The following is a 25,889-nucleotide window of genomic DNA, read 5'->3' as shown; positions in this document are numbered from 1 at the left end:
ATACAGGAAAGAAAACTTGTTTGGGGGGAAGCATCATTCAGGACTTCCATGTCAATAGTGACAGCTGTTCTATCTTCCAGGCCGTCAGTCTTCCAGTTCCTTGTCATACATCCTAAGTTACGCTGCGTACTGCTTGGGTTCTGAACTCTGTTACATTCCTCATCTGTTCCTGACTCCAAGCGTATCTTAACCATCATGCCTGGCTTGTACATTCACTTTAGCTCTGACTTGACTGGATTAGATTTCACTGGATTAGACTAGTCATATTCCTATTGCTTCCCTTGTAGCAGACTGTTACTGCTGAAATACTCTGCTTGAAGAGTCGCATAGGGGAAGTGAAGGAGAGACAGGTGACTTTAAATTATGCTGTTTCACTTGTAGCTAATTAGTGCCTCTGTAAGTGACAAATTAATTAACTTAAATGTTTTGACTCCTAAGATCCAAATCCATGGTGGGGGGGAACCCAACTATTGGTGTTGACACTGATGGAACTACTTGTTTCTTACAGGTACATAAATACTTTAGCTTCCTTAAGCTAATTGCGCAGCATCAGACTTACGATTGTGGTGTTCAGAAATGAGCTTTGGGATTGTAATGTCCAGAGTTTTTTTTTAGGAGAGTCCAGTAAAGGAAGCTTTGCTAATTACTTCAGATTCACTGCAAACTAGTTACTGACACAGTGTTTGAATACTTTCTCTATGTAGTGTCAACTGAAAGTTGTTTTGTCCTTACAGATTACAATACTAAACTGTGGAATGTAGGCTTTCTTTAGAGATGCTAGGTTGAATAGCTAGAGTAATACAATATTTGATAACTTCTGGTAATCAAATTCTGTGACTGATTCTTTCAGTATTTTAAAAAGCGATATCCTGATGCTTTATTTGTGACTTCTAAAAGTGACTAAAAACACTAGATATCTAACAGAGTAGTAAGTCAAATACATGTAGGTGATGCAGCATGGTTGTTAATATGAAAACCTTGAAACTTAAATAAATTCATTCCTCAATTTGGTTGCAGGTAAGCAGCAGTCTAAGATGCATTATAAAAATAAAGAAGTGAGTTAAGTAAAGTTCAAATTTCAGATCAACGTGATGCTGTGTAAGGAGCTTGTTGCTAGGATCTCTAGGGTTAGCTTTTACAGAGGCGCCTTTGTTCTTGGGTCTGCAGGGATCCCCAGGTTATAGTGGCTTTAGGTAGAACTAACTCATCTCTGCTGAGCTATTAATGCAAATAAGCAACTTTTGAAGTTCAGCAAGCACTATTTCAAGCTCACTGTACCATCATACAAGCTTCGTGGCAGTTTAAGTGAGTTTGTCATCTGGAGTGACATTGGACAGTCCTTGTTTTGCAGACTGTTCTGCAACTTTGTAATCCGGTAGCCAAAGGATGAGGTTGACTATGGAAAAAAAAACCACACCATGAATATGGTTGTCTAAAGGGGGTTGTACCTAGTTGTGATTAGGAGCGTGGCATCACACTAACTTTTACTCCTACAATAATTGCAGTTTTTGTCCATTTTTAATTGCAGATATTGTCGGTGCATACTAGGTAGTTTTACCCTCTAGCAGTCTTAATGTATGTGTCCATTGAACCAATTACGTACTGATTCCAAATTTATGCAAGAGGAAGATCTTTATAGTCCCGGGCTGTTTTTCTGATTTATATGCTGTGCATTAGATAGGAAATGTTTTGTTAGATGAAATTTAAATCTGGATAAACTTGTATTTTGCAGTCCTTCAAAATGCCTATTGAATTATTAGAGTTGGGATACTGAAAAGGTAATATTTAAGAATCCTGGTTCCTGCCACTGTAGATGGGGACAAATGGTTAACTTTTGGGATGCCATAATTTACAAAGAGTAATAAACAAAAGGAGGTGGTACTGAAAAGAAAAGGAGGGGAGTGGGTAAAGATTTGATGCGAGAGTGCTATATAGCCACATATGAGCAAGTTATGTGACTTCAAGTCATGTACCAACTAAAATATTGTGAGGTAGGTATATTGTTTTTACAATGCAGGCTTCTTATTAACAACCCTTTCTGAAACAAACATTTTTTCACTACTAAAAAATCAAACTATTTTGAAACTATTTGGCTGAACTGTTTGTCATCTGGATTAATTTATATTTTGTCTTGCGTTGTGTAGGTTGAGATAAAAATGAAGAAGCCAGAAGCTGTAAGATGGGAGAAGCTAGAGGGACAGGGAGATTCTCCTAAGTTAAAGCAATTTACCTCAGGTTTGTTCTCTGAACTATTCACTATTTTGAGTTTAACACTTTTATCAAGTTTCTTCCAGTTATTTAGAACATTTGGTGTGTTAAATATTGGTAATAATATTACAGCTTCATATTTACAATGCAAAGCCTCATGGCGTTTTTACTGCTAGCAGCTGAAAGAAGTAGTTTATAGGGTTTTGCTAAAACCTTAGTTGTTACAGTCAGCCATCACTTTCATTAACCTGATGGATTGTTCGGGTATGTGCTTGTCACTAATTTCTTTGGGGCTTATTTCATTGGCTATCTATTTTGGTCACTGTTCTGCAGTGCTCTGCACTGTTGCTCTCACTGTTGCTTAAATAATATTTATTAACTTTCACTGACTCTCATTCAAGTATTCCACCTCTCTTGCAAGGTAGCACTTCTGCATTTTTTTCGAGTCAGATTAACAGTTTATTTTTGAGAGAGTTTGAATCTCCCAATTCATTCGTTTCATATATTTTCTTGAACTTTAGCTCAAACTTTCCTTTAAGTGTATGATGTGGGTTTTTTGTGTGCTTTGTGGGTGTTCTGTGAAGGTTGGGAGAAGGAGGGTTTGGCCAAAATCTCTTCTGCCTCACTTTGGCCTTGCTTATTTGTGTTACTGCTCTCCGCCATTTCATTGTTGGATAGCTAAGCTACATGAACCTTCTGTTTACTTAAAAGTAAACTGCTGCAGCTGCTGAATCTGTTCTCTGGCATCTTCTTAATTGTCTTTGTTACTGCAACGCTTATCTGTAAGGAAGAACTGATTTGCATTTTCGGATTCATATATTGTCAGTTACAAGTTTCCTAATTCATAGGATGTATTGGTGTGTGTATACTTACATACATATGAAAGCTGTGTTTTTGCTGTCATATTTACTAACATTTTACAACTCAGTTGTTCAGACATTTTTTCCATGTTAGTACCTTCCTAACTCCTTCCAGCAATGTGGTATGTTTGTTTCTTGTTATTTATTTTATAATATTTAGGAGGTGCTTTCCTCCCCATTTCTCTTGCTAAGTCTTCCATTTCTTAGGGCTGCTTTTTGTATTAACTTTATTTTCTGCTGTATCCCCCTTAGACTATATCAGCGGATTACTGTATCAGAGATTAAGCTAGATATTAAGACCTATGGAATGGAAAGACTTTCACTGACTGCAGTTGCGTTTGGACTTGAGTTGTAATGTTCGAGAACAACTTTATGAAGTATTTATCATCACAGAAGAGACTGTCTTATTTCTCTTCAGCCACTTTCTGATTTGTATTTATGGCCTATTTTAAAGCCAAAGCCAAGCTATTTTAAAACAGATATGATGGATACTTCACTGTCTGTTTTACATTCCTCTGCTAATTTTGAAAGCCTCTTAGCATCTAGACAATTTTCATCTTGCATAGATTCTCTTAAAATATAAAAAGTCTTGATTTTTTTTGTTCATTGATGGTTTGCATGTGTCTCATTTTATGTTTTAGATGAACATTTACCAAGGAATTTCCAGTTGCAACCTTCCTTCCAGTTGTATGCCCTACTCCTTTTATGTTCATAATCCAAATACTAGAATTAGTTAACTAAAGCCTCTATTTTCAGATACCCAGCACTTATATCCATCGTCCTCTCACTATACAAGGAACTGGGACAAACTGGTGGTTGAGATCAAGGAAGAAGAGAAGAATGAAAAGTTAGAAGGAGATGCTGCTTTAAATAAACTCTTTCAGCAAATCTATTCAGATGGCACAGATGAAGTGAAACGTGCTATGAACAAATCATTTGTAAGTCCTTAATCTTTGTTTCTATAAATAAACTTGTAACTCTTGCACATTGACACATTTTACTAAGCTTTGCCTAAATTGACAGGCCTCTAATCATCAAAACCTTGGGCGTAGAATAATTAGTGGCAGCAGTTCAATTGGAGATGCTGGTATAATCGACACTGTGGACTAGTGAATGTGTTTCACCTCCAAATATGTGCCTCTCTCAAGCCTGTGCCTTGTCATTGTTCTCTTTGCTTCAGTCAATGTAACCTAAGGGAGTATAGTTTTTGGCTCATTTAGAGCTTGAAGAGTTGCCCAGGATGAAGGGAAGAAATTCTTAATTGCTTATACTGGCTTCCTTTCATTTGTAGTCCTCCTCTGCAAGAACATGACTGGACCTTTGAAAGCTCCTTCTTAATGAAGTAACTTCTCAGTAGGTCCAGTACAGTCAAATAGTATCCTTGGGCTGAAGTTTAGAGAATGATGATTTTGTCAAATATTATTCAATATATATACACAAAAATGATATGTAACTTGCTTTTAAATGAAATTTGACAAATTCTCATGAAACTAAAGAATTCAGTCTCCTGTAAAAAGCAAGACTTGTTAAAGGAATTTTAGTGATTTACAAACTTAACAAATATTTTCTCATATTGCAGATGGAATCTGGAGGCACGGTTCTGAGCACTAACTGGTCTGATGTTGGTAAAAGGAAGGTAGAAGTAAACCCTCCTGATGACATGGAATGGAAAAAATTCTAATCTTCAATTTTTGTCTTTTACCATCTGTGTATTGACATAGTCATGTACTGACCACTGTGTATGGACATAGCATTCTTGGATTCAAAGCACTGAATGTTCCCTTGGAAACGGGAATTATCATCTTTACATTGTGTGCTTTATAAATTCCTTCATCTGCAGATATTAAAGATTTAATCAACGATGGAAGTCTGTTTTCATCACTTCCGTCTAAGGGTTTTTGAAAATTGACTCAGTCACATTATAATTTTCTACCAGCTTTATCAGGTCTATTCTTTGGGGATGTAGTGATCCTTAATGGGCTGTTCAGGATTATTGCCTTATGCCTGATATTTCTGTTCAATAACTTATTGGAACTTGACAACTTTGGATAAAAACAGTTTTCAATAACAGTGTTAAAATTGTTCTATCTTTAACTCTGCTAAATAAAACTGTAATTATAATTTTTTCTATATAGGAGCTGCTTCATTTCGTTTTAGCAATAAAGTTTTGGTTTTTGATTGAGGGGGAGTCATTTAAGAATATTTCCCTAAGGAAGTGAGTATACTGTCTTTAAAAGGCATGCATAGGTGCAAAACTGCCATTTTGCAAAGGATGAAATTACTGTTCTTGATACAGATGCAGAATTTCCAGTTGTGAATTCTTTCACCTTGGTGATGGGTGGATCTCTATAGTCATATGTGATGGAGGGAGAAAGTCTATCATGACTGGAAATTTCTACAGAAAAGTGAGTCCACCTTTGATCTTCAAAAAGAAGGATGTGTTATAAATTGTCTGAAATCAAAGATGAGAAGCAATCATGATAAATTCTGATATTTAAAAATACTGGAAACTGTATTTGTATCTGAGAACAGCCCATGTATCCTTCTCTGTTTTCATCAGTTCATCTTGATAAAATTTTAAATAAGAGTATTTACAGAGAAAGAACTGGAAAGTTTAAGTAGTACTGTCCATGCCTGTACTTTGTGGTCTGTTGTATCCCCCTGCCTGTGCCTGCAGGGGGATGTGAACTTAAGAAGCTGACACAATCATGGTTAGTAGCTGCCACTGTCTGTCAGGAATTCAGGAGAAAAAAAAGAAAAGAAAATCCATAACACTTCATGAATTGAATAAAGAAAATCAGAACACTCCATGAATTGAATATGTTGTCAACCAGCTGCAGATCACTTCCTTGTTAGCCATTGGACGCTACTATAGATTTGCTGCTACTTTTCCTTGCTTTCTTAATTTGACTAAATTGTTTGCTGTTTTTGCCTGTTCTGTGTGTATTTGATATATTATTTTAGTACAGTAAATAACTGTGACAAAATTCATGACAATAACTACAGTGAGAATGAAAGTAGGAAAGCTATTAAAGTAATTCTTCTTGTAGGAAGAGAGTTGCAAGCCTGCAGCTGATAAAGCAATACATGTGTGCAAATGATCATCTGAAACTAATTTTGGTAGGAGGAAGAAAAGATATATTTTTCTCCTGCGGAGGATGAGAGCGAGAAATTTAGGTTTTGCTGTGATGCTGCAAAAGAACAGTAGTTTTTTTTTTTATTATTTTTTTTTATTTTTATGGTACTTTTACTATGTGTATGTGGTAGTACTGAGATCTGAAAATCACTCAAAACCGAAGAGAGCTTGTGTTAGGATGTTTACTATAGCAATGGTTTGAGATTGTCTTACTTGCCAGCTGTAGACTGTAACTGCAGTCTTGACAAAACTGCAGTTTCTTGATGCACTCACATCGTGATTATCTGTACAGTGGAAGCTTGACAGTGATTTCTTTTTAAATCACTTCTAGCTACAGGATTGAGTCATGTTTTCTGAAGTTTGAATTTGACCTTCAGAACTGAGTGTTATCCTGGTCTTTGAACAAGATGAAGGGAGATGAATTGAATTTGGGAAGTGTGTGTGTGTAAGGCCTTATCTTTGACTCTTAACTGAGAAATGCCTCCTGCTTGGAAGAGTTTCTCAAGGGTATATTTGTTGCCATATCTGAGTGAAGATTTCCTAGCCTTAGTAGGGAATTTCTTACCTTTTAGGAAGTCCTGAGTAGCTAGTAGCTCGACATCTAGGGCATTTCCCATCTTTATGGGATGCTAACATCTGAGGGGACTTGATTTGGAACAGGGACTTCCATTCTGATGCAGAATGAAAACAAATGCCTGAGCTTAACTTTTTCATGAAAAATTCGGTTCTTGTCTCCTGGCCAGCCCTGCTTTGTAAATGTCATTCAGAACACTTATTGGTGCTTAGAAAGACTTGCTATGTGAAAAGCCTAGAGAAGTCTCTTAAATAGAAATGGAAAAGTAATTTGGAGATGTTTTCTGCCAATCAAATTCTTTTTGCTTAATGTAAAGAATGTAGTAGGTGTTCTTCCATCTACTTTCACTTCCAGAAAGTCCATGGGAATATTTTTGTCAGATAAGCACAATATATTTTTGTTTTAAGTGGCTACTGTTTCACTGCTTTGGGATTCAATTCACTTAGCTTAAGGCAAAAAGCAAAATAAAATGCATTGGTACTTATGTACTCTTGAGGCATATGTAATGCAAATGTAATGCTTTAGCTTCAGGCTAAAACTTGTAGTGATCAAGTGGTAGACCTCCTTGTCCATCTCAATCCTGTGAGCTAAGTATGCAGATCTAAATGCAATACCAGCACCTTAAAAACTGAACCAGTAATGGCAGCTCTTGTATTATGGTAGTAGACACAACTTTTTTTTTTATGAAACGAACAGGTAAGTCTTTCCTGTAAATTTGGGAGAAGTTGCTTCATGAACAGTATCTCTAGTCTTTGACAAAATTCATAACACACAATATTTCCAGAACGGTGGATTATGAAGGTCAAGAGAAAGATAGCAGGGAGCTCAGAGGTTGAATAGAGAGAGACTGGGCTAGGTACAAAGGGAGCTTCTGCAGCAACAGAGAGGAGAGAGGAATTTGTTCCAACACAGTCCCTGCATTGGCTGGAAGTGGAGAAGGACCTGTAAGGGCTAAGTGGACAGAGAGAAAGCTGGTATACTTTACTGTCCTGTCTTTGTTTTCTTTTGAACAAAGAAAACCATATTTTACTTGTATTTAAAATCTTTTCAATTTTACAAATGTCTTTTAGTCATCTGTGGGTGGCATTTACTAGAAGACCTGTGGATTTTCACCTCAAAGCTTTAATTTGAGGTCCTGTTGCAAATACAGGAACAGAAAGGCAGATCTGTAATCTAATAGGTTATGTTATACCAGCAACAGGTTTATTCTCTCTTGCTGTTTTGGTCATCATAGAAAATGTCTGACAGTTGTAGTGTAAGATTGCCTCCCATCTTTGGTATATGTACAGTGCTTTTGAAAGATCAGTTGAACCTCTCAAAACTAAAAAATGGTGATACAATTGGTTCAGTCTAACTGAGCAGTGTTTGCCCCTGATGTGCAAGTCTGGAGTGTCTATTCCCTCAACAATCCACTGCTTGTCAACTACAGTTATTTTATGCTTCTTTACATCTTTGAAGTGCGTGGAACAAGTGATCAGTTTGTTCTCCATTGCAACCCAGATTTCCTTTGAATTTATGCATGTTCTAGCAGGGCTGAAGTATTATATGGAGAACAGAGAAAACAGACCTCGCCTCTGTCTGAGCATCTTTTTTTTTACTTCCTTAATGCAGATATAGTTGGAGAGTGATTCTCATATTAAAAAGGAGAAAGGGAAAGACTCGTATTCCTTCTGATGAGTGCAAAGAGTACGTTATAGATGTGGAAAAACAGGCTCCATCTGCCTTTCAGTCACTTGCTTTGTGGCTTCTCCCACCCCACTCCCCCAGCTTTGTGGCTTTGCTGCTTGTTTTCCTTCTCTTTCCATCAGCCTGAATTTACTCAGTCTTTTTCTTCTGATCTGCTCTGCCATCCTAATCCTCTTAGTACCCATTCAAATGGGTAATTTAGCTTTAAGGGTAGCTGAATTATAGTGCTCTAACACCCACCCACCTTTGGTAAAGAAACACTTCTGTTTAAAACCATGTTCCTTTTTCCTTCCTTCTCCCCTAAACTATGGCCAAAGAAAGGATTTGAATTTGTGTCCGCTAGTGTAGGTCAGAGCTTCCCCCAATCCTGGTTGTTCCACATGTGCATGTTCCACATGTGCATGTTGTAAACTGTTTAGTACGCAAGATTTATTTTTGTGGTGTATGGAGGGGGGGTGGGGAGAGGGAACTTACCTTTAACATTGGTTTTCTAAAGGAAGTAAATGCTATGCAATAATGAATAGGATTGATGTGGATACTTTGCTGAACTGTAGTCTGAGCTTCCGCTGTGGTGAAAATTGCTATATCTTTCATCCTTATGAAATAAATAATGAAGTCTTTTGCCCATCTACCAATCTGCTTTTGGATCATTGGTCTTATTCATTGCCTCAAAGCTTTTTCTTACAAATTAGATGTTGCACTTAAAAAGAACTCCACAACCTTCGCCTCAGCAAGAGAGCTGTCTTTTTAGCTTTTTATATTTGAATGCTATACATAGCTAACAAATAAATTTGATGATCTGAAGCATGTGATAGGAAAGATGTCTTGGTGCTTATCTTCTTGGAAACTGGTAAAATGTGCACTCTAATACTTGTGCAGTGTGTAGTTTCCATGATTTTTACACTGCTTACATGATTTTTGACTGCTTATGACCACCTTGGTTTTCCTAGTATCATGCATATATGTCTTGAAAATTTTCTTTTTGTTGCCTCCATATGTTCTTTGTCCATATATGTAGGTGTTAGTGTTTAAAGCATCCATGCATAGGGCAGGCTCTTACTACTTACACAACTTGCACAACTGCCTATAGCAAAAAGCTGATACAAGCTTTCTCTTAGGGTTAATTCCGTTAAGACTGTATAGACATGGAAATGACCTGTAAGATGCTTGTTTCTGTCTTCTGAAGGAGAATGCGTTTTACTGAGGGGCTGGCGAGGAGCATGTCATGTGCTCCTTCAAGGTGGCATAACACATGTGAAAGGTAGTGTCAGCTTAGTTCATCTTACTCACTCACTCTTCCCCTTGAGCGTTTCATTTACTAATCTCCTTGTTTTCGTCTCCAGACAGTTCTTGAACATGTACTTAAAGATACTGCTACACTTACTATGTTTGAAAAAGCACAGAGAGCAATTGCAGGTTTTTTATGTATTTGTTTAATCTGCAGTGTAAAAAAAAAAAAAAAGTCTGACTTCTCTAAGCATATGAATGATGTGCTTCTAAAACAACATAATCAAGGTCACTTTCATTTTAAAAAGCAAAACTGCAAATTTAATGGGTCTTTAAATCCCACTTTAAGAAGTTTTCAAATTAAATCTTTCAAAGCAAATCTGTTCTTCAGACTAAGGGAAGGTGAGGCTTATATTAAAGGTGATCATGATGAGCACAGAATTTGGTGTTTTGTTCTATTCTCATTTAACACTTTGCTTTTTAGATATGCAGTTTAGCATTCCACATAAGGCTTTTTTTAAAGCACGATTATGTCAAATTAATTCCTCTTCTGTGTATGTCACGCAATGCTAATAACATTACTAGGCTTGCAACATCTCAAGGGCTGTTTAGTCACAAAAACAAATGCTCCGAAAAGTTAACTTTGGGGAAAAATAAGGCCACTCTGTTTATGAAGGTTCATGCAGATGGCTCCAGCAATAAAATGGTACGGTTCAAGACATACGGTATGGAAGAAGGCAATGTAATACCTTTATTTTTATTTTCCAAAGCTAGAAGTCCTAAATTTTCCACCTTCATGAGTGTTTCAACTCAGCACTTTCTTTAGAATTAATACTTAATAGGATCAATTCCAGTAATTGCAGAATTTGCCTAAGCAACAGGGATGAGGTCAGAAACCTTTTCCTCACTGGTGAGCAATTTCTCTTGTGGGGAACTGAGGTTAACTTCAGACTAATGGAGCTAGCATGAATGGCTGCTATCCATGTGGAATAAAGAGGGGTTGTAATCTTGTGTCAAAAGTGTCTAGTTCAAGGATTTATAAATACACTAGATGTTGTAGCTTCTGAAGTGTCTTGAAGCTTTTTGGTCTACAACTGCATGTAAATACTCTTGCCATAGTAGCTGGACAGCAGATACTTGTTAGACACGACAGTGGTATCATGGATACAAGATTCTTGATGCTGGGGTGGCTTTGATGTTCAGACGTGCAAAGCGTTTTGCTTCTGTGGCCGTGCACATTCTGCTCCGCAGCCCCCTCCTTGTGCCATTTATTTTTGCTTCTAACACAATGTGCACTTTCTGCTGTCCCCTGGAGCAGCTTTGTGGGAAAGGTATGCTGTAATTGGTTTATAACCATTCATAATGACCTGGCAACTGCATGAATAGCAACAGGGAGCAACTTAACTTGTGATTTATATAAGTGAGCTACATGGATGAAAGGTGCTCCCAAGTGTACAAGTTTAGCTAGTTGCCTAATTGGACATAAATTTTCATGTCCAGCTCAGAGAGGGTTTTGTTATGGAAGACTGAATTTGGGGTTATGAGCAAGCTTCTAGATGCTAAACCAATTTGTGAGCAAAGTTAGTATCACCTGTTTTGGGACATCTTACTTTTGCATTCAGTAAGTTCGAGTGTACACTTGCCACTTGTAAAGCTAATGTAAGATTTTATTTACAGCTGGAATAACTGACCTCGCTTTCGGTACGTTAACACATAAGACACGCGGATTTTAGAAATCCAGGATTGGTAATGCTGCTTTGGCTGTCGGGCCCTTATCAGTTTGTCGTCGCTGTACTCCTGCTTATTTTGTCAGAGATCTGCGTGCTATTTTTTTTTTTTAATCACACAACACCCATGATACGAGCAACCCACCAGCTGCAGGGCATAATGATTCGGCAGGCAGTGCGGCAGCCTTGGTAGTTGTAGGGCCAAGGGTAGTAGCCCATGAGAGGCTCGCAGATTCTCTGGCACTGCGTGTAGCTTCGTCGGCACTCGATGCAGCACACGCCTAGGTGGTCCAGCATGGGGTCAAAAGCTGTCCCTTCACCTTCCAGTTGCTGAAATGAAAAATATTAACGGTTATCCCTGTGTCCCCTGAGAATGTAGAATACAGCCGCGCTCCTGTTAACTCGACAACGGGTAAAAAAGTGAAGTTCTGGTCCTGTTCGACTTGCTCCGTTTGGTAGACGTGGAATTGCTGGAATCACACAGGTACAACAGGAGGAAACATCAAGGAGCTCTTATTGCTTGATTTTTCTTCTCTCCTGTTCTTCCAAAAGATCCAGCAGCAGTAAACTCCAAGGTACAGATATTAGTGATGGAAAAAATATAAGGACAGCTATCTAGGACTTTATGTGAATGGCTGTGTCAAAGCTTATGCTGTATTTTTTTTTCTCTTTTTATATTTTTAATGCTTCTACTGTGTTTCTGTATTCTGTAAACTATTACCCTGCATTTTTCCAAAATTTAAAATATTTTGCCCTTGTCCTTCAGTTACCTCTTCTCCTTCCTCCCCTCCTCCCTGCCTCCCCATTCTCCCCCCCGCAAACACATGCACACTTAGGTGCATTGCAGACAGTTCTGGCTATTCTGCATTAGGCAGTAAGGAGTTGCATATAGAGTAAGGCATTTACAGAATACATAAAGCAGGCTCCTTCGACTGCCCTATTCCTTCAAAATTCTTTTACTATTTTCTGGGTTAAAAAAAAAAAAAAAAAGAAAAGAAAAAGAAACCTTTTTGAAACTAATTTGCTCTTTTTCCATTGGTGCTATTTCAGGATTAGCAGCAGCAAAGAGCAAATGTCAGAGTAATATCTAGCTCTTTCCTAGGTATTTTCCATTCAGAGAACTAGCAGCACATTGCAAATGCTAGGCACAGGGGGGTGCAGTTTATTTTCCAAGCTCGTAGCAGATGCTAGCGACAACTGCTCAGTTCAGGCCTCTAGCAACCCACTGCCAGTGCTGACAGCAGGGAGGGTGTCGCTTTGCTTGGGGCTGGTTCATCTTCCTCGAACTCGGATGCTGGCGGTGTGCACACCCGAGCTCACTGTCTGGACCCCCTTTATGTTGGGTGAAGAGAAACAAGTAGTCCGAGGGATGACTGATTTCATCCCGATGGAAAGGCCTGCACTATAATTTAATGTACTTCTCAATTGAATGAATCGCCCTCTAAGAAAGCTTAGATGTGGACATCTATGCAATAACGGAAGTTAATGGAAGTGAATTCTACCCTGCAGCCTAGGGGAAGTCCAGGGAGCGTATCTGACCCCAGTTCTTGATTTGCCGCGGGAGCCTTCTGGCTGCACGAATGGACCTGCAGCAGCTACTGCTGCTCTCCAGAGGCAAAAGGTGATTTGGACCCCATGGGCTTAAAGGCAATGGATACAAAGAGAAGTTCGGTCCCAGGGCTGCTACTATATTACTGAGTTCATGAGAGTCGATTTAGATCCACTGTATTTGGAGTCCTTAATTTAAGTTTAATTAAGGGATGTCAACTCAGTAGAACGCTGTCACAGAATAATGATCTCCTGCTGTTGCATAAATGTCAAGTCAAGGCTGGGACTTATTTCCAAAGCAGGAGCCATTTATCTTGTGACTATGCTCTATTAAAATGCCTTATTCCTGCGGCACTGAGCGGTGGGTGTAAATCGTCTGGCGCTGCTGCAGTAGACTGGAAGTTGCTTATTGTACAGGTGGTTTTCTGCAGCCCTGCAAAGGTGCTGGAAAGCAGGGGAGCTCCTCTGCTCTTCCTGCGGACTGCTTCACGTCGGAGTAAGGACGACTCTTGTAATCACCCCTATATCTGCTACTGGTTTCTAAACAATTTCTGCTCTGAATTGCTTGTCAGAGGGTCTTTTACCCTATTAGCTATGGCTCAGAGAACAGATTTATTTGGCCTAATCCTGCTCTCTGAAACCAGACACTCACTACCACTTTTTCTCTGTAGTTGACACTCCTAAAATTAATTTACATTTGAGTGTATATTTCTAATTAGACTCATCAGTAAAAGATCAGGTTCAGCTGTCCAACCAGGACAAACTTGGGTTTATTTTCAGACTATATTTCTGTAAAATGTCTCTAGTACTTCTGTATGGAACCCTTTAAGTAACTTTTCGTCAAGTTGTCTTCAAATTGCCGCATCGAGTGCATATTCTTTTTCAGTCCTAGGCCTAATAAAAACTAGGGGTGAGGGCTGGAGAGGAGGACTGGGGATAAACTTGTATTTGAATGTCTTGGAAGTTGAGATGCTCTACAAGTCTGTACCTTTGGAAGAAAGCTAAAAGAGCAAAAATGTGCAGATTAAAAACAAACCAAAAAAATCAGTATTATCTGTCTACAACAGTCTTGTGCTCTGAGAGAAGGTTACAGTGCAAATACTTACATTATATGGATTGTCTGGATTAAGCGTTTGATCGGTTTCTTGTCCCATTGGCCTGGTCTCATTAGATTGATGATCAAGCTCTTGCATCAGTTGTGTGGTGGGAGACCTCGTATTTACTTCTTCAGTAGCAGCTTCCAGTTCCTCCGTATCAAAGTTTGATTCTGATTGGCGTATTTTCCTCTTTATTTCTCTCCTTTCCCTTTGGTTAGCTGAAGAAATAATCACCAGATCATCATCGTTTGAACATGCCCCTCTATATACTTAAATATTGTCTAACTTTTCAGTGCTTTTTTAAAAAAAAGAAAAGCATAGTGAAAAACTTGACAGGCATTCCAATGGGAGCTGCTTGCCTTTCTGTATTTTATTTGTAGCCCAAAATCATTCCAAAGAGGTGTGCAATTACCTTTTTAACTCCTTTTCCCCTTGAAGCAGAACAGACTTGGAAGGCAAATGTGAGGAGGTGCTTTTTGCCACACCATGTGGTCAGTGATGTTCACTCAGCAGCAAGTTGCCAGCGCTAGCAAGAGCAGTCATATGCAGCTCGTGTTTTAAAGAGCAGCTGTGACTGTGATTTCCACTAGTGCCCGGTTCCCAAGCAGGCAGCTGGGGAACCTTGTGGAAACAGCTTCTGGATTGCTTTGGCAGTGCTCTTTTGCCCAAAGGGATGTGCAAGATCATGAAAAAAATGTAAAATATTGACAGTTTGCATCTCCACGTGCTCTAATGATGCCTTTTTTTTTTTTTTTTTTTTTTAGTGTTCTAATATTAACTGGACCAAGAAGTAGTAAATGTAAATCTTTTCAAGCCTCCTCCTCTCCTTCTAGGCCTGGAAGTCACCTGGATAAGCTGCCATCTTTGTGGTAACTCTGAACACCTTCATGAACTTGGATGTGGACAACAGCGATGCTTCTGTCCTGGGGCTGTCCCCAGGACCTCATGAACTTCATCTGCTGGTTACCTCTAGCTAAAGCATCTCTCTCACTCCACTGAAGCCCTTGGAGGAGCAGGGTGGGAAATATGACAGCTAAGGTCCCAGCTCTGGAGCTTGCTATTGGCCAGGTGTGGGATTTCTGCTAGCTGATGTTAACTGCCTAAAAATTTAGGGGACTAGCTTAAGCTATTTTCTTGTCCTCGCTGACTTTTGGGACTGATTTGTCCAATAGAAAGTCACCCATGTGGGTGATACAAATAGTCTGAAGGAGTACATGGATTGAAGACCGAATGTCTAGATAAGTGTGAGCTCAGTTCCAGCCTGCAACTGGGGCACCAGCCCACGAGGGCTATGGAAGAGGGGCTGGGCAAGAGGGAGAAGGATGCTGCTTTCCAAGATGTGTAGGTCTCGGGGGCAAACCAAGAGGGTGGTGGTTAGGTGAGGTGAGGGATAACATACTTCTCAAATACAGGCTATCTTACCTTTGGGATACATTGGTCGAAGCCAGAAAATGGGGAGATCTCCACAAAGCTCTAAAATTTTGAGGCTTAGGAAACTGTTATCCTTGATAGGCTCATCTGCAGCCACCCAGATAAGGGAGTTTTCATCAAATTTAACAGGCATGATTTCATCTTCCTGCAAATAGAAGAGCATAAATCCTTTGCTAGTTCAGTGAACAGTCATGTGCCCGCTTGCTCTTAGTTACTGAGCATCAAACTGTGTAATCATGAGCTGCAACTAATACTGAGCACACTTTATTTCTTGTATGTGAACTGCTTGTAGTGAGCCAAGTCTCGGGCGACTGCTCCCACCTCTGAAGTGAATGACAATACTGCAGCCAGCTTTGCTGGGGCTGAGATTTCACCAGGGTTTCTTCGGGAAAGCTTTCACCTGATTTACCAGGACTGCTGCTGCCTGTGGTTGTGGGGACTGGACGAGGTGGTGGAGCTCGTCCAGCCTAGCGCACCAGAACCTCAGTTGATGGAAACCATGATGATTCACTGTCTTCAGCAAAACTGCGATGCAAAACACTAGCTAAAAAAACAAGACTTGAACCTTCAGTCATGCTCCGTTCTCATTTCATGTACTCCTAAGATATTTTTTTTTTCTATTGTGAACATATTTATGTCTTGTTCACAGGTTTTAGAGAAGGTTATAGTTTGAGAATTATGGCTTTCAGTTTTAAGTCAACATGATTGGTCTGATTAAAGGTCTTGTTCAGTAAAAACAATTCAATTGACCAAAAGCTTGAAGTGCAAGTTAAAGAAGCCTTCGTTTTTGAAGTGTACCCTGCAGGTTTTTGGTTCGTCTCTTCAAAGTAATGTCAGTGATTGATTCTTTAAAGTTGTTAGTTCAAAGTATTTTACATAAAACATGTAACTATTCTTTAGCAACAGTGAAATACTAGAAAAACTCCAACTGGCAAATCATGAAAACTAGTACTATTTCAAAGTTAAAATTCTAAATTGCTTCCAAAAAAGTCATCAAGAGTTGTTAATAACTGACTAGATCAATTTATTCTGTCAGGTTGTTGTTCCTTTAATGTGTTTATTGATTTCTTTGAGGACCTTAAGTCATTTAAGTTCACTGTTCAATCTGTCTAGCGAGAACTGCACTTTATTAATGTTCTTCCACTTCAGCTTTTATCAGCATCAGAAATAATTGAAATTAGTTTTCAAAAATAAATATTCTTTGTTTCTGTTTCGAAGTCATCCTAACGTCTGAGCAGGCAGATCTTTGGCTATCTATAAACTTTATTTTAATCAACCATTTTATAGGCAATATTGGTCATGATTAAATATGTGTTGTAAGAGAAGAGCATGCATGCACTGCCTCATAAATACATATGTATCAGACAGAACTTTATGTAGCTAGAAAAATGAAGACTACTTTGCCATTCCAGTTGTACATTTAATCAGAAAAATCAAGCAACAGAGAGGTTGATGTTCCAATAGCAGCATTAAATTGTACTGCCTGCTTTGTCTTTGATGCATACAATTTATTGTAGCGTTTGTAAGTGATGCATATGAACTGAAAATACACAGAAAATGAGAGAAAATATGTTTACTGAAGCCAGGTTGAACATCAGAAACAACTTTTGACTGTTTTAAGATAACATCTTCAGGTTTGCAACTTTATTTTTCAGCTCTAGCAGGCTTGGCAGTGGGCTCCTGAGGCTTTACTGATTGGATTTAGAGATTTAAGGGGGGGGGGACGACTGGGGATTCGTTTTGTTTTGTTTTGTTTTCCTTCAAGCAGATGTTTGGTAATTACAATACGCTGTGCAGGGAGATGCAGCTCGAGTACCGCGAGGACCACACCGAGGAAGGAGGTCAGTGAGCTTCTCCCCTGTCCTGCCACGTAGCATGTGTCACTGCAAGGTGCTGCTGGTGGTGTCGAGCCGGGACCGCACAGCGAGTTCGTTTGAGTTGGCCCTGTAGCTCGGCCACGGCCCCACGGCAACAACAGCAGTTTCTGCTTTGGCCCTGCCTTTCCAGTCTGTAGCCCCTCAAGCTTACTAAGCCCAGGTGGAGCTAGGGTGGCCCGTACTGAATATTGCAGAGGTCTCCCTAAGCCTGGGATGGTTCAGCAGGAGTCCACAAATTCTTATAGCTAGGAGCACGCATAGAAGTGATGTGGCTGCTATCATATTCGACTCAAAGGACCCAAATACTTTTTAAAGCTGGATTAACTGGGACTGCCTTCGGTACAAACCTGGAGGAATTTGTGCATCTGGATATCCATACCGGATAATTTTAACTTTTCTGTCACTGCTGTGAAGTCGGAGGATTTATCAATCTATATTAAAATTGCTGTCATGGCAAAGCCTGCTCTGGAGCCGTGCTGCCAACCACACTCTTTATTTTAAAATAACAACTTCCCCTTCTCTTACCGGGTAAGGGCACTGCCGCAGCATCCGAGTGCGGGCGGCATCCGAGCGCGGGCGCTTCCCCCGAGGTCACGCTCCTGCCCCATTGCACCAGCTGCGGAGCTGGGGACCGCAGAGAGGACCGCGACGCTGGGTCAGTTACGTCGGGCTGGGCAGAGCTGTGCTAGAAACGCCGAAGGGCTGGGAGCAGCGCTGGCTCCTGAGCCAGCGGGAACTCAGCTCCGCGGCGCTTGGCCCAGAGTCAAATCAGACCCCTACAGCCATCGCGAGGTGGCAAAATTTGGCTCGCGCTTGCCAATCACCCAGGAGGAAGGATGATCTTTTTTATCGCAGGAAAACAATTTAACTCTCTACTGTGAACTTCAAGAGCACAGGCATGATTTTTTTTTCCCCTACTTTTGCCCTAACTATGCCTCTCTTCCAGCTAAATGTTTTCCAGCTTTTATTCTGGAGCAAAGCCAGAGAAAGGAGTTGTAGATCTGTCTCCTGTATTCTCCTCCTGGCAGCTGGTGCCCTGTGCCAGGGTCTGTGCTGCAAAGTGTTCGGCTGCACTGAAGCCACTGGCGCTGCTCCTGCATGCATGATGGCTTTACGGGACTGACCTTTGGGAAACTCAGGCTTTGCACACCTAAAACGATAGGCTTTCTGCAAATGTGAGATAGAGAGAGCTTTTGGCCCACAGCTGGTTGAGAATTATAGCTGCAGGGCACAAGTTTGTGATGCAGCTTTCATGAAATTCTGAGTTAACATGATACCTTAAAATGAAGTCTGATGTAAGAAGGTGAACACTGAGGCTTTTTTAGCATTTTCTCCTGAGTTAGCTGAATCTTTACAGTGTTTCCCATGCCTTCCCTTTATTTCCTGTTACAGAGGACTTGGATGGGGGGCATCTCTGCTTCTGCTCAAGAGTTTTGATATAAACGTGTTGGGACCCCATCACTGGCACTCTTTGGAGTGGATGGACTGCAGCAGCCGCGCCCTCCACGCTCTCCCTTTACAGCCTGATGTCCGATGTCCAGCCTGGTCTCAGCTGGAAGCTCTTATCCCCGGGGTTCCTCATGATCAACAAGAGATTGGTCTGCAGCTTCCCCTTAGTCCCTCATCTGCAGGCTTCTACCCTGCCCTTGGACACAGTGTAATAAAACAGACCTAGTGATACCAGTCTTGCTGCTCCTACTTTTTGGGAACCTCTTAAAATTGAACCCTCATGAACCCTCAACAATCTACAGCTGAGTTGTTCAGTGGTTTTCATGTTATTTTTATTTGTATTTAAACAACCTTTAAAATCCCTCTTTACATAAAGATTTGTTTTTCAAAAAAAAAAAAAAAAAAAAAAAAAAAAAAAAAAGAAGAAGAAAAGAAAAGAAATTACCCCTTACCAGATCAGATGAGAGGCTCTCTTTAGTCATAGCATCAACTTCAGGGATGTGAGCTTTTGGTTGAGCTTTGATGTAACACTTTTCTCCTTCAGCAAAACGGATTCCAGTTATGCCCTACAAAAATAGAAAGCCTGTGGTTACGTGCAGCCCTCTATCTCCCAATTGCTTCAAATAAAGCACTCAAGCTGTGTTAGTTGCCACTGAATTTTTAGATTGAAGGTTGAATCTTATTTAAAAACAAACAGATGCAATAAAACATTTCTCTATCATATTTTTAGCTTTATAATTTTGGACAAATGTGCTTAGACATTTTCACTTATTTCTGCAAAATGGGAGGTGTTTTACATAAGAGTCTCCATGCCAGCTTTAGGCTACTTGGAGTAGCTCTGCTAAGGAATTAGTTAACGTGATTTGAACTGTAACTTAGCACCAAATGTAGGCAGCTTTAAAATTGTGTTAGCTGGCTGTGTAGTAGCCTTGGCACTTTTACACAGATATTTAGAAGCATGCAGGCAACTTGGTCCAATTTATTCACTTAAATCCCCGTGACTGCAAGGAGAAACTCATGATGGGGCTTTGGTGTGTGAATCTATATGTACATTGAAACTTTCTTCATTTGGACTATGAGGGTGAGAAGCAGTTGCCTAAACACAGATGTCTAGTTTTAGGCAGCCTGGAGGGTATTCAGCTGCTCTGGAGGGGTGCAGGTCTCCTGCAACTCCCGTGTCATTATCTGCCAGCCTTGTGCAGGCGTCTTGAGCACTTTGGCACATCTGTGCACCTTTAGACACCTGTATTTTCTATGTTCCTTCTGTAACTTTTTGGGTGCATGCAAAAGTGCTCTCTTTTTACAGTATGAATTTATACACCTAATTGTAGAGAGCAAAACTTGCATGTCTTTCATAGGGTTGCATAGCTCCATTCAACCACCTAAATGTCAGTATCTAGTGCCATCTGATGTGCTAGAGCCTTCTGCCTGGCCTCCAGCTGCCAGGCCAGAGGGGCAGGTGTCTCCTGTACATCCTGTGCCACCTGCCTCGCTCAGACCTCATGGGTACCTTTGACACCTAGTGCGGTTTGGCATGCCCCGTACCCAGGCAACTGCATCTGGTCATATAGCTCTCGTATGGTTGGCCACAGACCCCCGCCAAAATGAAACAACAGTAATTCTAAGCCAGCAAGAGAGGTGGGCTCTGCATGGGGATGGGCGCTTGAGGGAGGAGGATGCAGGGACTTCACAGCGCACTAAGAGTGCCAGCAGCATCTCAGTGCTGCCAAAGCCAGGTCTTTACTGATCATGCAATCATCTGAGCCGTGCTCACGCATGCCATTCAAACCCAGGCTGCTAGTGTAAAGACTTGGCTTTTGAAAATGCACCTCATCTTTTACTTTCTCGTCTATGCTCATTCTTGGCTCAAAATTGGACTGGCAGCACTGCTTTGCTCTCAGCCTGCTCTTGGCCCTCTACGAGCAGGCACTGGCTCTGGGAGGTCTCGGCAGCTGATTTCTGACCCAGCTGCAACTGGCATTGCCCAGGTTACTGGCTGCACTCACCAGCAGCACGGATCAAAGCAAGACGCATTCAGCACCTCTCGAGTGAACTGGTGCTTTTGTGCAGATGTGGAACAGGGAAGGCAAATGATAAGAGCTCATTGTCAGTGCTGTTGTTCAGTCGCTAATAACGTTGCTATGGTGATGTTAGTGAGAATTTCAGAAAGGCTTGAACCGCAGCTGTCAGGCAATTTGGGGTCCTGGGTCTCCAGGCGTGAATTTGCTTGTACTTGTGGCAAAGCTAAGAAACTGAATTTCCTCTCCTCTACAGATTCAATATGGGAAGAGTGGCTGTTCCAGAAGGTAAATCTTCCCAGTAGCTGATGGTGCCCTTTATTTTAGGTGCTGCCTTGACTTACAGAGGTTTTCTCTTAACTCCTCTGAGGTTGAGTGTTCTGCTCCTGACAACATTAATTGCAGGATCTGGGTCCTTCATCTCTGCCTCAAGATCAAGGACACGAGCTGCTCTACACTACTTTGCCTGGTGGAGACTAAAAGACATGCCTATGCTGTATAACAGTTCGTCCTCAGTCTCTTCTTTGCTAATTATGTTGACCCTATGAGCCTAGAATGATGACATTTTGGGGAGGGGGGTTGTTTTTTCCTGTTCAAATCATATGAAATAGTATAAGGGCTGCATCACAGCCTGCCAGGATGTTTTTCTAGTGTTATGTCAAGGGTATGTATTGCAGCTCTACTCAATGGTTTAGAAGTGCAAAGTGCTACACAAAGCCAAAGCTCATGCAGTCTAATCCATACTGCTTCCTGGAGTGGCCCCTGGGATGAACTACCCCCAAAAGGCACTTAGATTTTGGTTTGGAGGAAACTACTTGGCTCACTGTGAAAAAAAGCTACGAGTACATGTATATTTATATGGATAGCTGAGGGTGAACTGGGGAGATAAGTTGAGACAGCATGTCCATGAAGTCCAGCACTGGAGAGTGTTATATGATAGACCAGGTTGGCTGTACTTACAATCTGGAAATCATGAACTTCAACAGCCTCTTCGTTCCCGCTTCCTGTTTTGAAGGTCTCTAAGTTGTTCCCAGCATCTATTTCCATTGATCCATCTTGTACTTTTCCATTGATACTCATAGTATAGTGAACGTTATAAACCTGGAATCAGTAAAAGAGCATTAGCACACTTCAATTGTGTATTGCCTTCCTCTTACAGCAGGTGATGGGTCAGTCTGTGATATTCAACTCTATTCAGCTCCTAACTTTTATTCAAATTTTATTCAAATTTCTGTAGGTACGTAATAATCCTCCAAAGATCAAGACCACACTAATACAGCCAACCTTGCCAACAGGGCAGTTGCCATCCTTGGAGATTTTCAAGACCTGGTTAGATAAAGTCCTGAACAACTTGGTCGGACCTTGTTTCAAGGAAGGTCGGACTAGAGACCTCCTGAGGTTTCTCCCAACCTGATCTATCCTATGATCCTTTGATCTTAGGAGCTGCACACAGATATTATTTTTCCTTTAGTTTTACTTTTGCAAAAGAAATGTGGGATACTTCCATATCCAGGCTAACTCTGGCATAAGAACCTTCGAGGTTGTATTTTGGGAATTGCTACTTACACAGGCAAAATTCCCAAAGGAATTTCTTAGCATGCTCTGGTGAGGCACTGGAAAATGTGTTCCTCTTGAATGCTAACATGCTTTCCAGCTTGTAATGAAAGTGAACTTTGCTTAAATTGGATATAGACTTCTTGTGTTCTTTTTGTCAGAGTATTTGCTCTTACTCTATTTGCAGTGAAGAAAGTACAGCATGGTCTGTAGCTACTGGAAGACCATGATCTGTGGACAGTTTTTTCCAATTTTCTTGTGCAGTTCTGCTAAAAGTACTACACAAGCAGCTTGCTTTTGGCCTTAAAAAAAGCCTTACAACAGTTTAATGAAAATTTTACTATAACATCTAGAGACAAATTCTTTCTTCTGCTCTCACCTTTGCTCAGGAAAGTCAAAGGTGCTAAAGAATTAGGTCCCTCAATTATACACACTCAGTCCCATATTCTTTGCTAAGACTCCCACTGAATGTGGTACATCAAACGAGTCCCATGTACATGGTATCTCATCATTCCCCTGATAGGGACTAAGCTAGAGATAAGCCTTTGTTAGTCCTGTCAATTACAGGCGAATTTAAAGTTTTACCATTTAAAAAATGACCCTAAATATCTCAGAATTTCAGAAAATCCCTTCCTAATCATTTACAAGTCAATTATAGCTCCTTGAATCTGAAGGCAGCCTGGAAAAATAACTCTGAGCTTCCCCCCCGTTTTTACCTGGAGATCAACTTTGAAGTTTAATGGCAACTTACAACATTGACATCATAAAAAGATGTTATGAAAAAAAGAGATTTTTGAGTAAAAGCATTATCACTAGTTTTCTGAGAGGGGAGAAGAGTCTACGGTGCAGGAAAAAGCAACTTACCTCCTGGCAAGGTGGTGTAGAAAAAGCATCTAGTTTTATAAAAGGCATGTGGGGCTATGAATATGACTCATGTTGCAAAACAAAATGCAGATGACTGGAGGAATAAACAAAGGAGAACTTTGCCCTGTGCTCCACAAATGCACCAAGCTGTCCATGGTGAGCAAGCGGAGCCCACCCCCTGCCCCAGGTACCTGTCCACTTCCCTTTCCCTTTCCAAAAGCCAAGAGACACACATGGTTCTTATGGTGCATGCTGGAAGTCAGCGTCCTATCTCATCTTTTTTTTGGTGTAAAATTTTGTACTTTCTTTGTTATTATCTGAGCTGTTCCTAAGCACAGATGTGTTTTTTTCACCACCAGGCACCAATGAAACCTCTGCCATCATTTGCACAAGGCTCTCCTTGATGTTAACTGGAGTGTGGCTGGAGACACTGCTGAGCCTGTTCAGCTTGTTCCAAAATAAATTCGGTGATATTAATGACACTTGCGAGCAAGTAATATTCAAATGTGTACAATCTTGTTTAAAAAACAAAATTTTTTTTAAACCTAAGGAGAAATTGATAGAAACTTAGCCTAATCTCAGAAGTATAGTTTTTGAGCTGTGGCTTTTCAGTTTGCTTTGCAGACAAGATTTTTCATGCACCCCAGAAAATGTGAATATTGAAACTTATCACAACTTTTAACAGTGTTCTGCAGCTGTTAACCATAAATGTGTATGCACAGCCATATAAACCACTAAAGAGTAAAATAATCATACCTATTAATGAGTTAAATATAGAATTACATATTTAAAAATCCAAGTAGGAGCTGGACCAAGAATGCAGATGATGTGAAAAAGGAATTTATATAGTTCAATGCTTTTTTGTCCTGACAGCTGGAGTTTGCCCAGGATGTGAATCCCTGGAGAGCGGTTGGGGTTTGGAGTTCTTTACGAATTTGTGAGCAAAAATCAATGTAGCGTCTGTCTGCACTCTCAGAGATACATTTTCCTTGCATTAATACGTGTGCTTCCAGCAGGCACCTTCTGAACAGCCAATAAAGATAATAATTACTTTTTTTTTTTTAATGGGAGACATGGAAAAAAAATCTGCTTAAAGAACTCTTTATCGTCCTCCCTGAAAGTTTCCAGAGTCTGTGGAAGAGACTGTGACTCTGCCAGTGCTCAAGCAGCCCGTTAAAGCTGACTAGATGGGGCACCGTGTTTCCCAGGTGTGTGTGTATGTGCCCGGCCCCGGCCCCGCTCACCTGCCGCTCGGTCGCTTTCCAGAAGTAGAAGGCTCCGATGGCCCCGGCCAGGAGCAGGAGGGCCCCGGCGATGAGCACCGCCGCGCCCGCCTTCAGCAGCCGCCCCGGCCCGGGGGGCGCCGCCGCCGTGTACGCCTGCGGGGGCAACGCTGGGAGCCGGCCCGGCCCGGCCCGGCCCGGCCCCGGCCCCTGCCCCGGTCCCAGCCCCGGCCCCGGCCCCGGTCCCGGCGCTGCCCTGCGCTGCCACCGCCGCGCCGCCACTTCGAGCCCCCCGCCCGGCCCGGTCCGACCGTCCCATGCTGACCCGACCCGGCCTGACTTATCCCGGTCCGGTCCTGACCCGACCCGTCCTCACCCAACCCGAGACCCCGACCCGACTCCTCCCCACGGGACCCGTCCCGTCCCGAACCACCCCGGCGCGGCTCTTCCCGTCCTGCTCGGCCCGGCCCGCGGCGGCCCGACGGCCCGCAGCACTCACGGGGGGCAGGCATTGCTCCACGTCGTCGGGCCCCGCTCGGGCGATGGGCACCTTCTCGGAGCCCTCTGCCATGGCTGCCGCGGGAGGCAGAGCTGCCCCGGGCTCCGCCGCCGCGCCGCTCCCGGCCCCGACGGCGGGGGGGCCCGCGGGGGGCAGGACCGCCCCGGCCGCGGCCCCGACGGGGGCAGCACCGCCCCGCGCCGGCCCCGGCCCCGGCCGAGGGGGCAGGACCGCCCCGGCCCCACGCACCCCTCTCCTCCCTGGGCACAACGAGCCCCTTGAGCCGCCCCCCGCAGCCGTCGGACTCCCCTCCCCTCCCCCGAGGCTGCAACCCCCCCCCCAGCCTGCTCCCACCCCCGAGGGCGAAAATAGCCCGGGACACACACACACACAGAACGTGCCGGCTGCCGTGGCCAAGCGGAGAGGTGCCACGGTGAAGGGCTGCGGTAAAGAGCAGCTTTTAAAATCAAACGACGTTTAAAACGCTTTCACGCGTTTGCCACAGGAATTTGCTTTGTGCGGGCGAACAGAGGCTCTGCAGCTGACAAGCTGCTGTTTGACGGCTAGTTTGCAACAGACGGCGCTGCGCAGCGCAAGCAGAGCAGTCCTACCTTCAGTCGAGCCCCATACTAATGTCGGGCATAACCCGGGAAATGTACCCCAAGCCTGGTTCAGGCTCAGCAGGGGCAAAGCATGGGAGCAATTTCCTCTCTTTCCTTTGGAAAGGTCGCCAAAAATTGGAGACCAGACCTCTACAGTGGCCATATCCCTGGAATTTCCTCCATTTCCTCACCACTCATACTGCTCAGTTTTTAAGCATCTAAAACATGGTTGGATCATAGGGAAATTCAAGTTGGAAGGACAAACGTCTATATGAGCTCATGCTCATAGTCTACATAGGAAGCTTAAAC

General features: G+C 42.0%; 2 protein-coding genes across 3 annotated transcripts in view; one reads left to right on the top strand and one right to left on the bottom strand.

Moving 5' to 3' along the window:
• Positions 1–9,103, top strand: part of SUGT1 (SGT1 homolog, MIS12 kinetochore complex assembly cochaperone) — a 37,156-nt gene extending 28,053 nt beyond the window's left edge. For both annotated transcript variants that reach the window (XM_062566925.1, XM_062566923.1), the window contains exons 11-13: positions 2,145–2,235; positions 3,825–4,006; positions 4,648–9,103. In XM_062566925.1, the coding sequence (XP_062422909.1) occupies positions 2,145–2,235; positions 3,825–4,006; positions 4,648–4,749 (375 nt within the window). In that variant the 3' untranslated portion in view covers positions 4,750–9,103. The remainder of the gene's footprint in view (positions 1–2,144; positions 2,236–3,824; positions 4,007–4,647) is intronic.
• A 2,250-nt stretch (positions 9,104–11,353) lies between these two features.
• CNMD (chondromodulin) lies at positions 11,354–25,050 on the bottom strand. Its single transcript, XM_062576218.1, has 7 exons — positions 24,979–25,050; positions 24,501–24,635; positions 21,799–21,939; positions 19,273–19,386; positions 15,486–15,639; positions 14,073–14,281; positions 11,354–11,748 (listed from the first exon to the last, which is right to left on the bottom strand). The coding sequence occupies exons 1-7, from the start codon at positions 25,048–25,050 to the stop codon at positions 11,533–11,535; spliced, it is 1,041 nt and encodes a 346-aa protein (XP_062432202.1). The 3' UTR covers positions 11,354–11,532.
• Positions 25,051–25,889: the final 839 nt, after the last annotated feature.

This window comes from Rhea pennata, chromosome 1 (assembly GCF_028389875.1).
Source record: "Rhea pennata isolate bPtePen1 chromosome 1, bPtePen1.pri, whole genome shotgun sequence".
Lineage (NCBI taxonomy): Eukaryota > Metazoa > Chordata > Aves > Rheiformes > Rheidae > Rhea > Rhea pennata.
Note: the sequence above shows the minus strand (reverse complement) of the source record. Positions and strands in the feature narration are given on the sequence as shown.

Bases quoted from the DNA above. Each gene is read 5' to 3' on its own strand.
- CNMD (XM_062576218.1), bottom strand. From the start codon at position 25,050: ATGGCAGAGGGCTCCGAGAAGGTGCCCATCGCCCGAGCGGGGCCCGAC. The intron at 15,640-19,272 runs GTAAGGGGTAAT...TTCTATTTGCAG, and splicing joins AGAGCCTCTCATCTGATCTG to GAAGATGAAATCATGCCTGT. The intron at 11,749-14,072 runs GTAAGTATTTGC...TTTTCATTTCAG, and splicing joins ATCCAGACAATCCATATAAT to CAACTGGAAGGTGAAGGGAC.